Below are 24,386 nucleotides of genomic sequence, written 5' to 3'. Positions count from 1 at the left end.
CAGAGAAAAGCAACAAAGATTATTAGGGGACTGGAGGTTTAAACATATAAAGAACAGTGTCAGGAATTGGGTATGTCTAGTTTGATGAAAAGAAGGACTAGGAGTGAAATGATAGCAATCTTCCAATATCTCAGGGGCTGCCACAAAGAAGAGGGAGTCAAAGCACCTGAGGGCAGGATAAGAAGCAACAGATGGGAACTAATCAAGGAGATAAACAACCTAGAACTAAGAAGAAATTTCCTGACAGTCAGAACAATTAATCAATGGAACAACTTGTCTCCAGAAGTTGTGAATGCTCCAACACTGGAAGTTTTTACAAAGAGACTGGACAACGCTTGGTCTGAAATGATATAGGGTTTCCTGCCTAAGCAGGGTCCCTTCCAGTTCTAATATGACAAAGAATCTGGATGGTCCAAGCAAATTGGCAGGTATATAAGAGTCAATAGGTGGGCCCGATTTAGATCTCTTGTGGGTGCAAAGGGATTGGAGACTGGTGATGCATTTGACCCCATCCTCCAGCTCAGCCTGGTCATCTTCTAGATCACCCTTCCTTCCGTCTTGGACCCCTTCCTCTTCCTTGGGTTCTTCTGTGCTGCTTTCCCCTTCCTGCTTTCTGTCTTCAAAGTCTAAGTCCTTATAGGAACTTGGCAAAGGCAGAAGGTAGGCCGTCTCAAAGGAATTCACCTCCCCTTCTTTGGAAGGAGCTGGTAAACCAGGTGGTGGTTGCTGTAACACAAAAATATTGTTAAGAGGTTCCCTCTCCCCCTTTTTTCAGGAACCGAAGGCCAGTTCCTTCCCTCAAGCTCAGCCTGGTCATCTCCTACCGTCATTGTATCTTTGAATGGTCATAAATAAATAAATGATTGTAAGTCGAGACCACCTGTGATCGCATTTTTACTGGAAAGAATGGATCCCACCAGCACCCAAATCTCTAATCTCTTCTCTCCCCTTTTAGATGCTAACAAGATTTCTCTATTTCCTCTCTTCCTGTCCCATCCAGGTCAACGTCTTCATCTCCTTCGTTTTCCCAATGGCGGTTATCTCCATCCTCAACACCATCATTGCCAACCAACTTATCATCATGTTCAAGCAAGCGGCCCAAGAACACCAAGTGTGCACAATTGGAGGACAGCAGACCATGCTTAGCATGTCCATGGAACCTGGCCGTGTTCAAACCTTGAAGCACGGAGTCCGAGTTCTACGTACGTACCCCTCTGGTTTGAGGCCACCTTCCTCTTCTCTGACATTCAGTTTATCCATATGGCTGACATCCTGCCCCTGTGGCTTGGAAATGATGTATTTGTCAGGATTCCAGCAATCACCCTAATGAAAGCATGATTCTCGAGCCAAACTTCAAAAAACTTTAAAGAATTCATTTGGAGCGACATACTGGCATGACCTATATGAAGCCAATTCTGGCATATGTAATTACAGTCACCTGTGACCACCATCCCCCTCACCCCCAGGTGTGCCATAAATCAGTTTCTCCAATTAAGCACTATATGGGCTAGGGGTCATCCATCACATTCTCCAATTAAAGATTTTCGCTGGCAAAAGCTCCGGTAGCTTAGCTACAATCTTTTTAAAGATAAGGTTGGAATGTGTTTCTAAGTTCATTTTCTGTATACTTCTCCAGTCTTCCCTCTCCCTCCTCTTTCTAATGGCAACTTAGAAACAAGTATAGGAATGTTTTATAAGTTGAGAGTATTTTTACTTCCAGAGAAGGAACGTCTAATACTCCCAACTACCTGGGAGATATTTGAACCAGTTGGGTTGGGTCCATGTAGTGCTTGATGTCTGTTTGTGGCAATCCATAATGTCCTGAAAGGGGCAGTGTTGAGCCCTTCCTTCTCAAGAGGTCATCCTTGGATCCCACTGTGTCAGCATGATACAAAAAAGATGTCAAAACCCTAGAAAGAACAACAAAGATGATAAGGGGTTCTGGAAACTATATTATTATTTATCGTCCCACAGTCAGCCAGATATTCAGAGTGAGTTTGGCATTTCTGTCTACCAATCGAGTCCTCACCAAGGACCTGTGATAGGCAGAGGTGGATTTATTTATTATTATTACTAGTATTATTCTTTTATTCATTAAACATGAAAAAGTCAACTGAACATTTAAAAATTATTATTGTTGTTGTTATCTCTTTTATTCATTAAACATGAAACTAAATGTTTGATCAATTGAACATTTAAAAATGTATCACAAATATCACTGACTGGCGCTGATGGTTGATACGGGTTGCTGCCAGCATCCTAGTTATCAACCAAGTATCTTCTTAAAATGTACGATGTTCCAATTAGCGCAGGTTTTTTGGCAGTTATTGTTATTGTTGTTGTTATTTAGCATATGGCATCTACAGAAGTCATGCAATCACTGATATACAAATACTCGTTTAAATAAATATACAATGTATATGTATGCGTGTTTATATGTATGTTCATTTGTGATATTCCATGCAATCCCTGCCATCAACATTTTGTAACTAGAGGAAGCTGTGCCATTGGCTGTATCTTGAATTAGCACATAAGAAAAGAATGATAGATCAGACAGACAGACAGACAGACAGACAAACAGACAGGTGTGTGTGTGTGTGTGTGTGTGTGTGTGTGTGTGTATGTGTAAGAGAGAGAGAGGGGGAGGGGGAGAGAGGGAGAAAGAGAGATGATAGATGGTAGATAGAGATATAGAGATTAGATAGATAGATAGATAGATAGATAGATAGATAGATAGATAGATAGATAGATAGATAGATAGATAGATAATAGATAGATCACCATTTGGTTTTTTAAAAGGCATAACAATCCATATGGATTTTTTTCTACAAACTGCAATCATGAACTGTATATGTATTTTTCCCAAAAATACATCGTTTGCATTCATTTTCCAATAGAGTATACACACATTTTCTAAGCAAATAATCATAAAACTCAAAGAGATGCAGATTCATTTTTAAAAAATGGAATCTAACCACGTATTAATTTATTAATGAAATTATGTTAAGATACCTAAAAGAAAAAGGCAATGACATAATTTTCAGTACTGCCTGCACAGTATTGTCCAAATAATGCATCCAAGGACAAAGAATTCTTGCTCTCCTTTGAACTACCACTCTTTCTTGATCTGCAAATTCATTTAAGATACAGCCAATGGCCCGGCTTCCTCTAATTACGAAGTGTTAATAGCAGGGATTGCATAGAATATTACAAATTAACAGAAAGACCCTGTTAATTGATTACTCATTTACCAAGACATGGCTAGATAGATGAGTGAATAAAATATAAATTATTGTGCCTAATAATATCAGTGGCCATAAATAAGCAGAAAAAAAGCCTTCTTCCAAGCCATCCTGTTCTGTGTTCTGAAGAGAAGAAAAATATGAAAGACCATAATAACAAATGCAAAAACCAAGATTAGGTTGAACAACGTCATTTCATCATTTCTCCATCCTGATCCAAAATTTAGCCATTGTTATAAAATTCAGTTGGTTTTACAGAGAGAGCTACTCCTTTGTCTGTCACGGAAATCATAATATATGTTGGAATTGCATGCAGAAATCAAACACTGATCTAAACACTAAACCTCTGTTATACAGGTAGTCCTCAGCTTATGATCGCTTGCTTAGCAACCAAAGTTACAATGGCCCCAAGAAAGAGAATTTATAACCTGGAATTGAAATTTCAATGGTTGGGTCCCCTCTGCACTTACATAATCAAATTTTGGGCTCTCAGCCAACATGACTACGTTTACGGCTGTTTGCAGCATCCTGTAATCACGTGACAGCTTTTGACCACCGTTTTGCCCCAATTTGGCACTTATATCCAGTGTCAGGTCCACCATCATGCTCTATTGTGTTGTAGGAAGTTAGCAAAAATCCCTCTCCTAGAAAAATAAAATATCCTAGGAAATATTAAAAAGGCAGAACATTTCCCTTAAAAAGAGTCGAAACCAGAGGTGGTATTCAGCAGGTTCTGATCAGTTCTGGAGAACTGGTAGTGGAAATTTTGAGTAGTTCGGAGAACCGACAAATACCCCCTCTGACTGGCCCTGCCCCCATCTATTCTCTGCCTCCCGAGTCCCAGCTGATCGGCTGGGTCTTCTTTTGTTGCCCTGCCCAGGAGAACGGAGCTGGAAAGCAGGTTATTGGGGTGGGGAGGGAGGATTTTGCAGTAATCTTCCCCCTGGAGTGAGGAGGGAATGGGGTTTTTTCAATATTCTTCCTCTGCCATGCCCACCAAGCCACACCCACCAAGCCACACCCACCAGAACACGCCCACATAACCTGTAGTAAAAACATTTGAATTCCACCACTGGTAGAAACTAGAAGCAGAAACTCACCTCAGAAGCAGAAGTTCACCCCCACCTTTGTTAACAGGTAGGCCATTAAGGCCTACATAACAAAGATCTCCAGGTCGAGCTATAATAGGAATTACCCAAAGCCCTTTCATTACATCATCATCATCCAGCAAGGCTCAACCAAGCCTGGCACTCAGGACAGCCTACAGAGTTTATTTATTTATTTATTTTATTTATTTGATTTGCCAATTGTTTACAAGATAATAAGTATAAGTGTATACATAGTTGTGAATACATGAAATGGGTACATATAAGAAAAATAAAAGAATAATAAGAGAAACAATAGGACAGGGACGGTAGGCACGTTGGTGCGCTTATGCACGCCCCTACAGACCTCTTAGGAAAGGGGTGAGGTCAATAGTAGACAGTCTAAGGTTAAAGTTTTTGGGGTTTGGGGAAGAAACTACAGAGTCGGGTAGAGTATTCCAGACATTGACCACTCTATTGCTGAAGTCGTATTTCCTGCAATCAAGTTTGGTGCGGTTAACTTTGAGTTTGTATCTATTGTGTGCTCTTGTGTTGTTATGGTTGAAGCTGAAGTATTCATTGACAGGTAGGACATTGCAATGTATGATTTTATATACCATGCTTAAGTCAGACAGAAGGGCGTAGTTCAAGGTTTTCTAGTTCTAGAATTTCAAGTCTGGTGGCATAAGGTATTCTACAACGAGTAGAGGAGTGGAGAACTCTTCTTGTGAAATATTTCTGGAGTTGCCCCTGCATGGCCCCAGGGGAGTCTGACAACCAATCAGAACCCAAGACTCAAATTCAAATCCCAACAGAGGACTCTCAGCATCTCAGCCCTCCCTTCTTTTCCTTCACCCAACATCTTAAAGCATGTGATCATCCCTTCCTTCTTTGGAGCTCCAAGCCATGTGATCCGGTCCACCATTAAATCATCTTTCCAAACAGCCTCCATGGTTCCACTGTCTTTCTTCCCCACTTGGAACTGAACCCAGAAGGATAATTCTTCCAACAGTGTCCTGCCATTATGCTACACGGGGTGGGGGATGCCATGCTTGGGATTTTAATGTTTATGCTGTTCACTTGAGAATTAGGGAGGGGGACTGTCTTCAGAGATGAGACCGTCTTCTTCCCAGCGGGTTGTTGCCAGGTTCCAAGGCTGTCATGCCCTGAGTGTGAACTACTATCTGTCTAGCACAGGGGTGTCCAACCTTGGCAACTTTAAGACTTGTGGACTTCAACTCCCAGAATTCCTCAGCCAGCAAAGCTGGCTGAGGAATTCTGGGAGTTGAAGTCCACAAGTCTTAAAGTTGCCAAGGTTGGACACCCCTGGTCTAGCACCTCAGCGTTCTCAAAACATCTTCTCCGCATCAGAATCAGAATCGAGTGGGAAAGGATCTTGGAGGTCTTATGTGTTGTAAAATGCAGCTGAAATTTTATTTTCACTGGGTGAACACTGCAAAGCTAATCCTTTAAATCATCCATACGTCATGAGCAACGGTCTCATTTTAAGGCGGTGAGGCATTGGAACGATTTCTGCAATGGATCAGACTGCTTGGGTGCACACATTATTTATTTAATGTATGATGGAAACATGCAGAAGAGAAGTAAACATATATACACAGCCTATGTAATGAATAGAAAATAGAAAATAAATAGAAAATAGAATAGAAGCTGGAAGGGACCTTGGAGGTTTTCTAGTCCAACCCCTTGCTCAAGCAGTAGACCCAATACCATTTCAGACACGTGACTGTCCTGTCTCTTCTTAAAAGCCTCCAGTGGTGAAGCACCCACAACTTCTGGTGGCACAGTGATTAGAATGAAGAACGGCAGGCTACTTCTGCTGACTGCCAGCTGACTGCATTCTCACCAGGCTCAAGGTTGACTCAGCCTTCTATCCTTCCGCGGTGGGTAAAATGAGGACCCAGATTGTCGGGGGCAATAGGCTGACTCTGTAAACTGCTTAGAGAGGGCTGTGAAGCACTGTGAAGTGATATGTAAGTCTAATGTTATTGGTATCACATTGGCTACCAGTGGACTGGTCAGGGGTGTTGGGATTGGAAAACCAAAGGAATTGCTTTATGCTTCGTGTGAGACCTTCAGATTCCACCTGACTTTACTGCACCCAGTTTCTCTCAGTAAAAGTTCTTTTGATTCAACTCAATGGATTCAAGAGTGTTGCTTTCCTGAGGGGCCGACTGGAGTAGGTATGATATCCAGTTTAAGTCCAAACTGAGTCTATTGCAAACCATTAGTTCACTTAATGAATACCACATTCACTTAATGACCACCACAAAAATATCATAACATTTCACAGTCATCATGATGTATGACCGTAATGGCTATTTGTCAAGGACTAATTGTACCAGATCCGCTGCACAATTCCAGGTGACCACCAGATGGAAGCAAAGAGTTAGACTTTTTATATCTCTTTGCTGCCACCGAGTGGTCATTTGAAGAGCTACAGCCCAGACCTATCAACCATAATGAAGTCATTGGAACAAAAGTCATTCTTTTTTAAAATCTGGCTAAGGCCTTTCATTAAAATGCAGGATTGAGAGTATTGACAATGTCCCCGAGCCAAAAAAAAAAAGCTGGTTAAAATTCAAATAGAGAGATGGGTTTTTCGTGGCAGTGTGCCATTTGTAGTTCAATAATTGAAATCAGGAGCTGCAATTCTGGCAAGTTTCACACTTCAGTAGAGAAACAAGTCACCAGCTTGTATTCCAAGTGGTAGAATAAGAGGTTTGTGCTAACAATTCTTGCCAACAAAAAAAAGCATCACAATTGGCAGCGTCTAATAAAGAATTGAATAAGAGACTGAATAAAGTTATATCAGAGTCTGACATGGATGGGAATCAGCCAGAAAATCCTAGGATTCTGGACTAGATGCGGAAGTTAAACACAAACAAACAAGCATCCCGGGGAAGTGGTAAATTACAGGGCTAGAATGTCATCACTATAATGATTATTCAGTCCTCAACTTATGACTATTCATTTAGCAACTGTTCGAAGTTATAACAATACTGAAAAAGAGATGACTGTTCCTTGCACTTACAACCATTGCAGCATCCCCGTGCACATAATAAAAATGTAGGTAATTGATGATCAGCGTCTATTTGTGATGGTTGCAAAAATGACTGCCATTTGTGACCTTCCCAGCCAGCTTCTGACAATCAAAATCAATGGGGGGAAAGCCAGATTCATTGAATGATGGCTTGATTCACTTAAAACTGCAGTAATTCACTTAGGACTACTGTCAGACCTGCCCCCCAATCTGTTCCCTTGAGAAAGAAAGGCCCTCGACTCCATTTGGTTGAAGCAAATGATTCTTTTACAAAAAGATCTTGGGTACAATAAAGTCAGGGGAGCTCTGGGTATCCTGCACTCAAGAGATACAGAAAAGGTTTCCACTCATCACAACCCTCCCTCTGTAACTAGTCCATCTTCAGCCAATCGGAACTCACCGAAGTGTTTTGAGAATGCTGAGGTGTTTTGTGGTTATCCACATTCTTTCTCAGGGTGCCCAGCCTTGGATGCTGGTACAAACTGGATTGGAGATTCTCTAGTCTTTATCACCTGTCATTCCCCGCTCCCTATTTTGCCTCACATACACACACAGCTTTATTGACAATCTATCCTTCCCTCCCCCTCCCCTTCTAGCCTCTGATGGCGGCAACCTGACAATTACAGTTAGTCTGATTCAAAAGATTACGAATAGAATAGAATAGAACAGAATAGAATAGACTAGAATAGAATAGAATAGAATAGAATAGAATAGAATAGAATAGAATAGAATAGAATAGAATAGAATAGAATAGAATAGAATAGAATAGAATAGAATAGAATAGAATAGAATAGAATAGAATAGAATAGAATAGAATTCTTTATTGGCCAAGTGTGATTGGGCACACAAGGAATTTCTCTTGGTGCAAATGCTCTCAGTGTACATAAAAGAAAAGATACATTCGTCAAGAGTCAAGAATCATAAGGTACAACACTTAATAATAGTCATAGGGTACAATAAGCAATCAAATCATACTAGGAAACAGTCAATATAAATCGTAAGGATAGAAGCAACAAGGTTACAGCATACAGTCATAAGTGGGAGGGGAGGGGTGAAAGGTATGATGAGAAGATTAATAGTGATAGTAGACTTTGCAGACTTTGTAAATAGTTAGACAGTGTTGAGGGAATTATTTCTTTAGCAGAGTGATGGTGTTCGGGAAAAAAATATCCTTGTGTCTAGTTGTGTTTAGGTGTGCTAGTTGTGTTTAGGTGTGCTAGTTGTGTTTAGGTGTGCTAGTTGTGTTTAGGTGTGCTAGTTGTGTTTAGGTATGTTATAACTCTATAGCGTCGGTTTTTGGTTTTTGTTTTGTAAATTTTATTTGAGTTTTCACAAAGAGAAAAAAAATACAAATAAAACATCTTTTTTGAAAGCAGCATAATCCCGGGTTACATTTCTTCGTACAGACACAAATTCAGGTTCATGCTCATTTTTACATTCTATTCCATATCTTATTACTATTTTACATTTTCTGCATAGCTTCTCCCCTCTTTTAATTTTCTCAATTTTATTTTAATTATCTCATCTCAATTCAAATCATTGTATTTATATTTTTTGTCTGTCCTGTTTCAATTATCTATTATCTTTTCTCATTAAACAAAATTTCTCCTGCAGTTACTGATTGGAGTATGACGCCTTTATATCTTTTCCCTAAAGTTGTAGCATTCAATATAATATATAACTTCCATTCGGATTCTGCTTGGTACATTCTTAAAATACACACTGTATTCTTAAAAAAAGAAAACAAATATAAATGTATATAATTAAAACAACATTCCATTCCAATTCAATTCTATCATTAATATTAATATTCATTAAAGTCTTACCATCTTTAACATTACTTTTCAATTAAATATCATACTTCTATGGGAACAATTATAAGCTTTCCATAGTTAATTCCCCCCCCCCTTCATTTATATTTTATAAAACATTAACTAATTAAAATGTTCCCGTTCCTTCCTAATTCAATTTTCTCATTTATTTTATTTCACTTATTTTATTCACAAACATTTCACTAAATTACACTAACTATTTTATCCCTCATTTTAATCATATGTTGTTTCCAATTTTCTAAAGTTATTTCTATTACTAATATAACAATACAATCTTATGTACCTTTACAGAATCCCTTTTTCAGTTAGATTTTCACCCATTATCTCTAAATAGGTCCTGTTTCTCTATATCTTGCTCCGGTCCTTTGTAACTTCTTTTCCTTTCCTTCTTCCCTCTCTTCTTCTCTCTCCCCTTTTTACCCCCTTGTCTCTCTACCTCTATTTCTCTCCTCTGTATTCCCCTTTTCTGTTGCTTTCCAGTATTATACTTATTTTTCGAATTATTTTTCTTTTCTTTGGTTGTTTTTTTAAGTCTTAAATTCTCCATTCTCTTTCCCCCCTTTCCTTTTTCTTCCCCACATAGAATTACTTGTTCATTAAAGATGGCGTCTTCTTTGTCCCAGTCTTCTTGTTTTGCAGTCGTTTCTTGTTGTTTCTCATAGTTCCAAATCTCCATTTCTAAGAATTGAAAAATGAAGCCAAATAAACCTTTCCCTTCTTGTGCATCTTCTTTGTACTTTTTAAGTTCCATTTTCAATTCATCCAGAAGAGGTGCCATTGTATAAATTTTTAAACAACCACCCTATTGATTTTAGTCATTCAAATATAATAACCAAAAATCCAAAGATTACCAAATAATCCAAATACACGCAAGCTGTTTCTTTTTTGCTCTTTTTTTTTCACTTTCTCTTCCTGGGGTTACTATTAAGTTGCAAAGTTTCAGTTAAAATGTATCTTTTAGAAGTCTTGTTGAAGTTTTACTTTAGATTCTTTTTAATTCCAGGCAGTCTCCTCCCTCTTCCAGATCCTGCCCTTATTCTTTTTCTCTCCCTTCCTGCTTATGAAAAAGAAAGTTTTTAATGTCCAGAAATCTTTATTATCCCTTTGGCATTTTGTTTTATTTTCAGTTTAATTGCCTATTGATGCCAAAGCGGATTTTTCCGATTTCTTATTTAAGTCTCTTAGTTGTCAGTATAGGGAAGGAGAGAGAAGAAGAAGAAAAAGCCAAACCTTTCCCTTTTCACTTTCCTTCGCTGCTTCCGACTCTTCTTTGGGAGCAATGTTATTTTTTGTAAGTTTAAATTCCAGGGTACCTTGGTTGTTGCTTTTACAATTTAACCCAGTCAGCCAAAACTTTCACTTCTTATCTTCCTCCTGCACGTTCTTTTCTGGTCGAGTTCATCTTTGTGGTGGCCATTTCTGACCACCGCTGCAACCGCCTTCAGGAAAGGAAGTAATGGCCAGCTGAGGAGAAGAGATGCGGCTCTCCTCGACCCTGCTGGCGGTCTCCCCCCTCTTCACCACCTCTACGGGGTGGCTTAGTCCCGAAACCAGCTGGCTCGGGGCGCTCCAGCGGCGAGCCCAGACAGAAACCACGCACGATCACGGATTTCTGTCTGTCACCGAAGCCCTTCAAACCAGAAGCCCTCTATAGCATCATTTTGAGGGTAGAAATTGAAACCGTTTATGACCAGGATGTGAGGGGTCTGTAGATATTTTCACAGCCCTCCTTTTGACTCGTGCAGTATACAGGTCCTTGACTGAAGGCAGGTTGGTAGTAATTTGTTTTTCTGCAGTCCTAATTACTCTCTGAAGTCTGTGTCTGTCTTGCTGGGTTGCAGAACCAAACCAGACAGTTATAGAGGTGCAGAATACAGACTCAATAATAGTCCTTGACTTGCAACTACAATTGACCCCCAAATTTCCGTTGTTAAGCAAGACTGTTGCCAAGTGAGTTTTGCCCCATTTTACAAATTTTCTTGCCACACTTGGGGAAAAACTCACTGAACAATAATAGCCTTGCTTAGCAGTGGAAATGTTGGACTCAGTTGTGGTCATACGTCGAGGACTACCTGTATTTTTCTGCATGGCCACTACATGGCTTAAAAATTCTACAGGCAAAGCCCATGCATCTCGAAATTGTCGAGGCAGGGAAACACTAGGAACCTGAGCACTGATAGCAAAAGCAAATTTTGAAATGGAGGCTCAGCCATAGGAAGCCCACAGAGCTAAAACCTTCTTTGCTGCAAGTTCATTCCGATAAATTCTGTGTCAGAAAAAAAAAAAAGATAGGAAGAGGTGTCAGAGTACAGAGGTGTGTGAATTTGAGAAAGATAAAGGAGATGGGAAGATTCCCCTTATTGCGATTTGTGGTGCTGATGTGCAAACTATTAAACACGTTGTGAAAGATGGCCCGTGACATGTGTTCTCAGATTCCCTAGAAGATCTCCACGAAGCAAGGCCATCTTTCACCTGGATAGCTGAGTTGGATATCCGGTTATGAGGCCACTACGATAGCCCCATTGAAGTTTCACTCAGACAACTAAGAAGACATTTCCTAACAATTAGAACAATCAACCAGTAGAATGGCTTGCCTACAGAAGGTGTTGTGGGTGTTCCATCACTAGAGGCTTTTAAGAAGAGAGTGGATAGCCATTGTCTGAAGTGGTAGCAGGTCTCCTGCTTGAGCAGGGGGTTGGACTAGAAGACCTCCAAGGTCCCTTCCAGCCAGGAGTGGGATTCAGCCGGTTCGGGCCGGTTCAGGTGAACCGGATGTTAAATTTATATCTGGTTTGCCAAACCAGTAAGTTGAACCGACTGGCTGACCCCACCCACCTTGCCCTGCTCCTCCCAAGAGTCTCCACGTGGCCTGTTTTGGATGCAGGTAAGTGCAGGGTCCGTGTGGAGGCTCTAGGAGGGCAAAAAGCCCCCCGGAAGTTCTGGAAGTCTGGAAACAGGCCTGTTTCCAGTTTTGGGAGGGCCTCTGGAGCTTGGGGGAGACCGTTTTGCCCTCCCAGAGGCCTCAGGGAAGCCTCTGGACTGTGGGGAAGGTGAAAAATGGAAGTTCCAGTAGGCCACACCCACTCAGTAACCGGGCAGAGAACCGGTTGTTGGGAATTTTGAATCCCAGTCCTGCTTCCAGATCTATTCTATTCTATTCTATTCTATTCTATTCTATTCTATTCTATTCTATTCTATTCTGCATTCTATTCTGCATTCTATTCTACCCTGTTTCTCCAACAATACAGCCTCCCCCAATAGGAAGTCCCAGCATGTTTTATAGGCATGAAATGAAATTAAGCCCCTCCCCCAAATTAAGGCCTATATTAAAACATGCGAAATGGGGGGAATTGGGGGCGCTTGCCATTAGAAAGTACTTTTGTTGCACACCTGGATATGGTGCTGCCTGCATTGACCCCGATACGGAAGTGCCCCACCAATGCCGAGGTCAACATCCAAGCTGTCGCCGCCCGCCCGCCTGAAGATGCAAGGGAGGGGAATTAAGTCACCCGAAAAGACGACCTAGCCATTTTTTTCGGGCTTAAAAAAAATAAGACCCGGCCTTATTATATGAGAAACACGGTATTTGTATTTATTTCTATTTCTATTCTAATTAATTCTATTCTATCCTATCCCCGATTCTATTCTATTCTATTCTATTCTATTCTATTCTATTCTATTCTATTCTATTCTATTCTATTACTTCGCTCCACTCCACTCCATTCCATTCCATTCCATTCTTCTATTCCATAGGCTGTGTATATATGTTTACTTCTCTTCTGTCATGTTCCCATCGTACACTTAATAAATAATATGTGCACCCAAGCAGTCTGATCCATTACAGAGATCGTTCCAATGACTCACTGCCTTGAAATGAGACAGTTGCTCCTGACATATGGGTGATTTAAAAGATTAGTGATGCATTGTTCACCCGTGGAAAATAAAATTTCGGCTGCATTTCACAACAGGGGCCTCAGGGAGCCTTCCGATTGTTTTCCGCTTTCTCCTTGGCATGGATTGAACTCCTGTTGAGCAGGTAGCCTTCAGTCATAAAATGACACCAGTGGTAGAAAAAGCAATGACGGGTAGTCCTCGACTTACAAACTTACTTAGTTTGTTTAGTGACCATTCGAGGTTACGACAACACTGAAAACAGTGACTTATGACTGTTTCTCGCACTCCTTCTGACAAGCAAAGTCAATGGGGAAGCCAGATTCACTTAACAACCATGTTCCAGCTAGAGTTGGACAGAATTGGTCAAGGGAAACTTTTGCCTTTTTTTTTTTTAACCTTACAGAATGAGTAGCTAACTTCATTATTCCTTCACTCTCCATTTCAGGTGCTGTTGTGATTGCCTTTGTGGTGTGCTGGCTTCCGTACCATGTGCGGCGGCTTATGTATTGCTACATCTCAGAAAATCAGTGGTCAGAGTAAGTAATTTGATTCCTATTATCGTTCTGAGCAGGCGAATGGTCTAGACTTTTCTCCCTCTTTTGCTAGTGAGTCCTAAATACCATAACCGATCCTAACCCATGAGTATCCTTTTGACTCAATCATACAGCAGTGGGCAATGGGCCTTTTAAAGTTCTGGTGCAATTTGAAGATCTATCTGTGGAGTCCTTGGTATTCTCTGAGCTTGGATGTTTTCTTACAGATGTTTCATTGCCCAAGTTATTATCAGACATTATCAGAGCTAGAAGAGAATGAGGTTTGCGGAGAAGAGGAGGAGGAGGAGGAGGAGGAGGAGGAGGAGGAGGAGGAGGAGGAGGAGGAGGAGGAGGAGGAGGAGGAGGAGGAGGAGGAGGAGGAGGAGGAGGAGGAGGAGGAGGAGGACTGTGAGGTTCTTGGTGCTCTCTGAGCTCAGCTATTTTCTGCAGACATTTCATTACTCAGCTAGGTAACATCATCAGTGCTAGAAGGGAGTGGGATTTGCAGAGAGGAGGAGGAGGGGGAAGAGGAGGAGGAGGAGGAGGAAGAGGAGGAGGAGGAGGAGGAGGAGGAAGAGGAGAAAGAAAAGGAGGAGGAGGAGGAGGAGGAGGAGGAGGAAGAGGACTGTGAGGTTCTTGGTGCTCTCTGAGCTGGAGGTTTTCTTGCAGACATTTCATTACCCAACTAGGCAACATCATCAGTGCTAGAAGGGAGTGGGATTTGCAGAGAAGAGGAGGAGGAGGACTGTGAGGTCTTTGGTGCTCTCTGAGCTTGGCGTTTTTCTTACTGATGTTTGCTGGCATCATCCATCATGGCTAGAAGAGAGTGCAATTTGCAGAGGAGGAGGAGGAGGAGGAGGAGGAGGAGGAGGAGGAGGAGGAGGAGGAGGAGGAGGAGGAGGAGGAGGAGGAGGAGGAGGAGGAGGAGGAGGACAGCTATGAGGTTCTTGCTGCTCTCTGAGCTTGGAGGTTTTCTTGCAGCCGTTTCATTACCCAACTCGGCAACTTCATCAGTGCTAGAGTGTTCTTGGTGGTTCTTGGAACTGGTCTGTGTTTACACTTTACAATAAGGGCAAGCCACTTGTGTATTTTTCACTTGTACTCCACTGAGAATATCTTCCCTTTTTTCTTTCCGCTCAGCTTCCTTTACGACTTCTATCACTATTTCTACATGCTGACCAACATCCTCTTCTACGTTAGCTCAGCCATTAACCCGGTCCTCTACAACTTGGTCTCCACCAACTTCCGCCAGATCTTCTTTTCTACTTTCGTTTCCATATGCCTGCCATGGAAAAAGAAGAAGAAGAGAACCAAGTTCAACAGAAAATCCAACAGCATCTCTAGTAACCATACTTTTTCTAGCCAGGTCACCAGAGAAACCACCTATTGAGACATCGGGATTCTCAAGAAGAAAAGAAAGGAAGAAAAAAAAAAAGGTTCCAGCAAGACAGGAAACAGAATTTGTGAAAGGGGTCTGTCCTGCTTTCAGACATGACTTCCAACTTCACCGCCGCATGAACATGTTTAGCTGATTGCTGTCCATTGGAATGAATATGTGTCCATGGTTAACATTGAGGTGATGTTCCTGCCTTGGCCTCTGGCTTTTTGTGAGTTATGTCTCCTTGTTTTGTCATCTTGATCCAGCATAGAAGTTGCCTGTTGCGGTTCTCCAGGAAGCTTTCCCATCTATGAAGTCGACGTTGGCCAAGCTTGAATGCCTCTTGCCAACCACCAGGGCAATCAGGAGATTCAGGCAATTCAAACAAGTATAAATATTTATTGCAAAGTTAAACTGTCTACAAGAATCTGAACAACTGACTGTCAAGGGAAATGAGTGGGAGATAAGAAGGCATTCGAGGTGGGCTGGGCTTAGATCTCTTGCAGGCACGCAGGGACTTGTGACTTATGGCACGCTTGACTCCTCCCTCAGTCTCAGCCTGTTCATCTCCTACAATTCTCTTACTGTTCTCATTGGGTTTCCCAGTGTAGCAAGGAGATTAAGATCACTTGTCCTAGTTATCTTGACAATGTAGGAAGGAGGCGAAGCATGAGCAAGATTTCATTTTTGGAGGAAAGAATAGGGTTGTGGTTTTAGGTACAGGTAATCCTTGACTTATGAGCACAATGGAGCCCAAATTTTCTGTTGCCGAGAGAGACATTTGTGCAGTGAATTTTGCCCCATTTTATGACCTATTTTGTCACCATTGTTAAGTGAATCACTGCAGTTGTTCAATTCGCGACTCGGTGGTTAAACAAATCTGGTTTCCCCCTTTAACTTTGCTTGTCAATAAGTGATTGCATGACCCCAGGAGCAGAGGTGGTATTCAGCCAGTTCGCACTGGTTCGCGAGAACCGGTTGTTAACTTTCTGAGCAGTTTGGCGAACTGGTTGTTGGAAGATATCATTAGGGCAGAAAACCAGTTGTCAAATGATTTGAATCCCACCACTGCCAGGGACACTGCAACCGTCATAAATATGGGTCAGTTGCCAAGCGCCTGAATTTTAATCACATGACCCTGGGGGGGGTGCTACAATGGTCGTAAGTGTGAAAAAAAATGGCCATAGGTCACTTTTTTTCAGTGCCATTGTAACTTTGAAGGGTCAGTCAATCAACTGTTGTAATTCGAGGACTACCTGTATTTATTTATTTATTTTTTTAAAGGCGCAGGAAAGGCTACATACATTACCCCCAAGTCTTCACAGAAAGAGGAATGTAAATTTTACTAAAGAGCAAACCATACTCAGAAAATGAGGTTGTTGCTGTCTTTTTTGGAAATCAGCCTGCAGGTGTTGTCCCCCACACTGAGCTCTTCCTTGGTGTTGAAGCCAATAAGTCAGCCAGACGCAAGCTGTGGTACAAAATTATGCTTTTATTTTGGTACCAAGATATAAGGACCCTGGCTCAAAAGCTAACCAAGGGCCTCGATTACAATCTTAGAACAATTTTTATAGTCAAGGGGTGGTCGCATTCATCCCTTTGCCCTTCCCCTAATAATGCATGCATAACAGATAATATTGATTGGTTATTTGGATCTCAGCCCACCTTCATAGCTAAATGTTGCATCACCTGTCTTTCACCCCAGGTCATGGGTATCTTGCAAAGTGCCCTAGTTTCATGTGCCAGCTATGTGGTTTTTGGAGTTTTTCTTATAAGCAAGCTATTCTTGTCCCTAATACCCTGGCTAGGGGTTTTTTACTTCTGCCTCGCTAAGAAAGTAGGGTTGCAACCCCTTTCTTATCGCAGAGCAGCTCAAGGTGGCTCCCCCACTCCCCGCGACCCCCCTCTTTCCACAGAGAAAAGTAAAAACAGTTTTAAATCTTTTTCTGAGGCAGCACCCCTCACTCCTTGTGACCCCAATTCCTTCTGTAGCGAGAGAGAAGACAGGAAGGCAAGGCTGCTTAAGGCAAAGAAATGAAGACATCATCTGATCCTTCACATGCATACGTCATATCCTATGTAGGGAGTTAAGCTTGGACCCCCTTCCCCACCTCAAATTTATTTTACAGAAGGAGAAATGCTTTGATAAAGCCACAGTGTCCTCATGGATCCAGCTTGGAAAAACAGCACTTGGATTTTACCTTCTTTCTTGGTAGTCCTCGACTTACGACCACAGTAGAGCCCAAAATTCCCGCTGCTAAAAGGAGACATTTCTTAAGTGAGTTTTCACCCATTTTACGGCCTTTCCTGCCATCGTGGTTAACCGAATCGCTGCCAATGTGAAGTTAGTAACCCGGTTTGTGAAGTGAATCTGGCTTCCCCCATTGACTTGGCTCGTCAGAAGGTCGTAAAAGGGGATTGCGTGAGGCCCCCTGGGACACGGCAACCATCATAAATATGAATCCGTTGCCAAGTATCTGAATTTTGGCTATGTGGCCACGGGGATGCTGCAACGGTCGTAGGTGAGAAAAATGGTCATAAGTCACCTTTTCAGGGCCGCAGTTCTGTGGGCGTGGCTTGGTGGGCATGGCAGGGGAAGGATACTGTAAAATCTCCATTCCCTCCCCACCCCACTAACCTGCTCTGTTCAGCTCTGTTCGCCTGTGTCAGGATTCCAGCAACCACTCTAATTAAATCATGATTCTCGAGCCAAACTTCAAAAAAGTGCAAAGGATTTATTAGACACGACATACTGGCACTGCCCTGTATGAAGCCAACTCTGACATATGTAATTTACAGTCACCTGTGACCCTGTTTCCCCCTTCCCCCTGGGTGTGTCATAAATCAGATTCTCCAATTGAGACCATTCACAGGCTGGGTGTCATCATTCATGTTCTCCAATTAAATATATTCCCGGGCAAAAACTCTGGTATTTCAGTTACAATTTTTAAAGATAAGAGTTGGAATGTACTCTCCCCTCCAAACTGCTGCACTGCTCTTCCAGATTTCCCTCCTCCCCGTCCTTTTTTATGGCAACTCCTAAAACAGGAATAGAAATGTTTTTATGAGTTGACATCCTATGCAGGGTAACCAAAGAAGAGCCAGCCAATCAGCTGGGACTTGGGAGGCAGAGAATAGATGGGGGCGGGGCCAGTCAGAGGAGGTATTCTCCGAACTACTTAAAATTTCTGCTATTGGTTCTCCAGAACTGGTCAGAACCTGCTGAATCCCACCTCTGAGAAAAATAGTCATCAATATGAGCCAGTTGCCAGGTATTCCGGTCATGTAACCATGGAGATGCTGCAATCGTTTCTAAGTGTGAAAAACAGTCATCGGTCGATTTTTTTTCCACTGCCGTTGTAACTTTGAACAGTCACTCAATGAAATGTTGTAAGTCAAGGACTACCTGTATAGGTTTCATTTTTCTGCACCAGGGCTCTGTTTCCTGATCGAACTTCCCTGACGGAGATGTAATATACAATGCCTAAAAAGAAGACCAACCAGGATGATGAGGGGACTGGAGGCTAAAACATATGAAGAATGGTTGCAGAAACTGGGCATGGCTAGTCTAGGGAAGAGAAGGACCAGGGGAGACAGGATAGCAGTGCTCCAATATTTGAGGGGCTGCCACAGGGAGGAAGGGGTCAAGCTATTTTCTAAAGCACCTGAAGGCCAGACGTAACAATGGATGGAAACTGAACAAGGAGAGATTCAACCTGGAAATAAGGAGAAACTTTCTGACAGTGAGAACAATCAACCAATGGAACAGAAGTTGCCCTTGGAAGTTGTGGGAGCGTCATCACTTGAGACTTTCAAGAAGAGATTGGACTGCCATTGGTCAGAAATGGTGTGGGGTCTCCCGCTTGGGCAGGAGGTTGGACTAGATGACCTACAAGGTCCCTTCCAACTCTGATTATCTGTTATCTGTTAACAGGAATTTCATAGGGAAGGGAACTGTGAATGTTTGCTAGACTAGAGAGATAAAGTATAGAGTGAATGAGTTAATTGCTTAATTAAGGAACAAGCATCCAGATGTCTGCTATAAAGCAAATTTTGCTCCCAGAGTATTGACTCTAGCTTAGAGGAGAGGCATCTAGTTAATGTGAATTAATGATAATTGCTTCTGATACAACTGATATCACAGCGAGCGCTGGGGCAGGGAGACAATATTCTGGATCCTCCATAGAACAGAGGATTATATTTAAGACCTAAGTCACCAAAATAAAGCAAAAAAAAAAAAAAAACCAGTGAAAACAAGTTATTAATAGTCATTACAGGTAGTCCATGAGTTATGACCGCAATTGAGCCCAAAATGCAAAGCCAGACATTTGTTGAGTGAGTTTTGGCCCATTTTATTACATTTCTTGTCACGGTCATTAAGTGAATCCCTGCAGAGGATAACTGAATAACACCGTTGTCAAAGGAATCTGGCTTCCCCATTGACTTTGCTCATCAGAAAGTCACAAAAGGGGATTGTGTGACACATACACACCCAGGCACACCACAACCATCGTAAATAGGAATCGGTTGCCAAGGGTCTGAATTTTGAGCACGTGGCCATGGGCAGGGGTGGAATTCAACTGGTGTTACTACCGGTTCGTTGACTACATTTCTGTTAAGAGACCTTTACAACAACTTCTTTCATCCTTTGCCAACCACTTCTATTAGCATAGGTAGTCCTTGATGTACGACCACATTTGAGCCCAACATTTCTGCTGCTAAGTGAGACAGTTGCTGAGTGAATTCTGTTCCATTTTGCAACATTTCTCGCCACCATTGTTAAATGAATTCCTGCCGTTATTAAGTTAGGAGCACGGTTGTTAAGTGAACCTGGCTTCTCTCTTTGCTTGTCAGAAGGTGATCACGTGACCCTGGGACCGTGCAGCCGTCATAAATATGAGCCAGTTGCCAAGCGTCCAAATTTTTATCACATGACCAAAGGGGTGCTGCAATGGTCATAAATGTAAAAAATGGTTATAACTCATAAGTCACTTTTTTCAGTGCTGTTGTAACTTCGAATCATCACTAAATGAATGGTTGCAAGGCAAGAACTACCCATATTCCATAATGTGTCATTTCAGCTATTATATTTTTCAGCATTCATGCTGCTGCTTTTTTATGGGCAATCCTTATGAGATCCAGCAGCCAGTGAGTGTAGTCTTTTTAGACACATTTCCTGGGTGCACCCCAAGATGGCTAGTCTCCATTGTACCCCTTTCTCCATTGCCCCCCTTTCTCCATTGCACCCCCTTCTCCATTGCTCCCCTTTCTCCATTACACCCCCTTCTCCATTGCTGTTCTGACCCAGGCTTTTGTAAACCATAATTATTCACAAACTTGTTTTAAAAGCAAAACCTCTTTTATTGCAACGCTGGGAATTGTTTTCATTCCCAGCCGGAATTAATTTCAAACAGTCCCCCAAGATAAGCATACACCTTTCAGTTCTGTGAAGTGCTGCCAAAAACAGAAGCATCAAATGAACCAGAAAAGAAACCAACCGAAGTACAAAAGAGCTTCAAGGATGACTCGGAACCGATGAAACTACTTTGCTTCCTGCAAAGGTTTCATCATCTTGGCCTGACTTTTATCCCTTATGGGAGTGGCAATCACCTCCCAGCCTTACTCTCGAGTCACCCCTTTGTTTCAGCTGCTCTCGCCTTCTAGCAGCTCTGCGCACACATGCACTGAGAACAGGCTCCCCTTATTCCTCGGCCTCGCTGCTGCCAGACTCCAAAGGCTCCAAAGTCAGCATCCCACTCCCAGATGGTCCTGGCCCCATCTCTGTAGCGGATGCAGGGCCCTCGTCTGAGTCCTCTCCAGACTCCCTGACTGGTCCCCGTTCTTCCCCTCTGTCCAATTCCACTGCCGCCTGCACCGGCTGCCGGTAAACTACAACAATTGCACCCCCTTCTCTATTGCACCTCCTTCTCCATTGCACCAAATCTTCATTGCATTTGTGTTAAGAACTGAAGAAGTTTCTCGGATGAAAAGCAAAATGTTTTCAAAGAAAAGGGGAAAAAAACACACAGAAAAAAGTCCAGTTGCCTTTTGAAAAAAAAGCCCCTTTGGGACAACCATGACCTGGATCAGTGATCCCCAACCTTTTTTATGCCGCGGCCCGGTACCGGCATCAGCTGGGCGCCGCGGCCTGGTACCGGCATCAGCTGGGCGCCACCATCTTTTTGATGAAAAAGTGCTTCCGGTGAGCTTTCATCCGGAAAAGCTCACTGGAAGCACTTTTCGATCAAAAAATATTTGTGAGCGTGAGCTTCGAAAGCTCACCGAAGACTTTTCATCAAAGATGGCGGAGCAAACCAGCGGCCCGGTAGGACTTGTTCCACGGACCGGTGGTTGGGGACCCCTGACCTGGATGACTGAGAATCTCCATAGACATGTAACAATGTGATATGAACCTTGCTTGGGACTTCGGGGGAAAAAAAATAAGATGGAATTACAACTAACGAAGCAATCTTTGTTTCTAAAACATCTGTGTGCTGGCCAATTCATATACTTGCTCAATGTAACAGCTTGGCTCTCATTCTATTTTTGTGGCAGAAATACAGCAATGCGTAATTTAAAGAAACAGCGGAGACTGTTTTTTATTGTGTCTAAAATGTCCATTGTCAAATAAAATGAAATAATCACACGCACTCCAATCTCCCTGTTAATGGTTTGTGTTTTAAGGGGAACAAAGCAGGGGGTATTCTCTGCCCCATTTATCGAAAAAGAAGTGGTCTTACAAATATAACTGTTCCATGTTTAAATATTGGTCCTTTTCTGCTACTAACCTTTGTACAGTATGGTGTGCTCTTTCACTGAAATTCAAAAATAAAACAGCCCTGTGTTTTTAATCTTTGGTCATGGCCATTGATTTTTATGGGATTGTGGCTTAACTTCATCATTTAAAAAAAAAATAGCAGTGTCCAGTTGCTAAAAGCTGAAATTACATTGAAAGTTTGTGTAAGATTATTTTTGTTGTCACCCATCCAGCAATGTGATATCATATGAATAACACGAATGTTGCCATTCAATTTGTGCTCTGTTATTTAATTATATTTTTGTATACAGTAGTCTTTTTTTCTTCTTCTATTCAATTGTGTCCAACTTTTGGAGACTGCCTGGAGTTTTATTGGCAAGTTTGGTTTGAGAAGTGGTTTGCCATTGCCTTCTTCCCAGGGCTGAGAGAGAAGGGCTGGCCCCAGGTCATCCAGGCCTTTCTGCCTAAAATGGGACTAGACCTCAAGGAGGTGAACATGTTGAATACATTTTCCTCCTTTTATTTTCCCCACAACAACAACCCTGTGAGGTGAGTTGGGCCTTGAGAGAGTGACTGGCCCTATGTGATAACCTGGGCCATGGCACAAAAGTCACAAAAGTGGGTAAAGTCCCTTTAATTCCTCCAACTTGGCCTCCAGTGTCCAGTTATCGTTGGCTGGAGAAAAAAACTCTCCCAAGAACAGTTTTTAAAGGGAAGAAATTTAGCCCGAACCAAAAGTACATATAAATTCTACCTAAAAACCAACATAAACCACGCCGCAGCAATTAACGAGACAGGGCAGGATAAGGAATTGCAGAACTCAAAAGATAACAAAACACATACAGTTGGGAGGATGCCAGATAAAGCCAGATAAGACTTTACAAAGAAAGATAATGCACGCTTTGCTTCCAGCAAGGTCCTGTGTACAAACACCCTCTTTATCCTGTTTCCCCAGCTGCCTCTAATGAAGGGAATCAGGGCCTTTTTCTCCCCCATAACCCACGTTGCTCCCTTATCTGTTCCTTCCTGTATGCCCTAGGATGCAGACGTATTCTCTGAATACCCAGCCGGACTGTGCCCTTCCCCAGTTTCCTCCACAGCCACCAGAGCCACACTCCCACTCCTTGTCAGCTGTTCAATCTCCCCCTCGGAGTCAGACTCCAACATAGGCATGACACCCGAAGTTACCCCACTGTGCCTAAAGTGGGACCAGAACTCACCATCTCCTGATGATTGGCCCAAAGTCACACAGATGAATTTTATATCTAAGACAGGACTAGAACTCACAGTCTCTTAATTTTTAGTCTGGTGCCTTAACCAGTCAGAAGACATTTTAAGATTTTTAAGAAGAGACTGAACAGTCACTTGTCTGAAATGGTATAGGGTCTCCTGCTTGAGCAGTGGGTTGGACTAGAAGACCTCCAAGGTCCCTTCCACCTCTGTTGTTCTATGTTCTGTGTTCTATGTTCTACATCAGGGGTGTCAAACCCGCTGTCCACAGGCCAGGTGCCTCACATGCTGACTATGACCGCTCCTGGTTTATACGTCACATGTCATGGTGAGTTTGACACCCCTGTTCTACATGATGAAAACCACTTAATGGCATAATATGTGAACAGACTTCACCATAGTTACAACTGGGAAACTGTGAGCACCCTAGACCAAGGAAGTCCAAAAACTCTAGAGAACTCCTGGAAGAGTGGCAATGAGACAAACCATCCATCAACAGGCACATAGAGGTAAACAACATTTGCATACACTTCAAAGGGGACAATCAGAAAGCTATAAAAAGATAACAGAAAGATCAAAAACCTCCCCACCAGCAATCAACACCCAGATAATCAGAGATTAATACTAGAATAAAATAGAATTCTTTATTGGCCAAGTGTGATTGGACACACAAGGGATTTGTCTTGGTGCAAATGCTCTCAGTGTACATAAAAGAAAAGATACATTCGTCAAGAGTCAAGAATCATAAGGTACAACACTAAATAATAGTCATAGGGTACAATAAGCAATCAAATCATACTAGGAAACAGTCAATATAAATCGTAAGGATATAAGCGACAAAGTTACAGTCATACAGTCACAAGTGGGAGGGGATAGGTGATAAGGAGTGATGAGAAGATTAATAGTAATAGTAGTGCAGACTTTGTAAATAGTTGGATGGTGTTGTGGAAATTATTTGTTTAGCAGAGTTCAGGAAAAAACTTTTTGTTTTTGTGTCTAGTTGTTCTGATGTGCAGTGCTCTATAGTGTCGGTTTGAGGGAAGGTGTTGAACCAGTTTATGTCCGGGATGTGAGGGGTCTGTAAATATTTTCACAGCCCTCTTTTTGACTCATGCAGTATACAGGTCCTCGATTGAAGGCGTTGGCAGTAGTTGTTTTTTCTGTAGTCCTAATTACTCTCTGAAGTCTGTGGCTGTCCTGTTGGGTTGCAGAGCCAAACCAGACAATCAAGAAGTAAACCATACCCCAATCAAGGAATACCCCAATTAAGGAATTCCTAACTTAGACAAACAATCCAACAGTAAACAACAATCCAATCAAGGAACCACCTAGAACAGGGATCTTCAACCTTGACCCCTTTAAGGCTTGTGG

General features: G+C 42.2%; 1 protein-coding gene across 1 annotated transcript in view; it reads left to right on the top strand.

Annotated features, from left to right (window-relative positions):
• Positions 1 to 17,009, top strand: part of NTSR1 (neurotensin receptor 1) — a 167,947-nt gene extending 150,938 nt beyond the window's left edge. Inside the window, exons 2-4 of the mRNA XM_087959214.1 lie at positions 1,001 to 1,202; positions 13,563 to 13,653; positions 14,791 to 17,009. Coding sequence (XP_087815340.1) covers positions 1,001 to 1,202; positions 13,563 to 13,653; positions 14,791 to 15,040 — 543 coding nt within the window. The 3' untranslated portion in view covers positions 15,041 to 17,009. The remainder of the gene's footprint in view (positions 1 to 1,000; positions 1,203 to 13,562; positions 13,654 to 14,790) is intronic.
• Positions 17,010 to 24,386: the final 7,377 nt, after the last annotated feature.

This window comes from Notechis scutatus, chromosome 3, assembly GCF_049901735.1.
Source record: "Notechis scutatus isolate UNSWTSFEM ecotype Mainland chromosome 3, rNotScu1.2, whole genome shotgun sequence".
Taxonomy (NCBI): Eukaryota; Metazoa; Chordata; class Lepidosauria; order Squamata; family Elapidae; genus Notechis; species Notechis scutatus.
The sequence above is the reverse complement of the archived record's forward strand: the minus strand, read 5'-3'. Positions and strand labels throughout refer to the sequence as shown.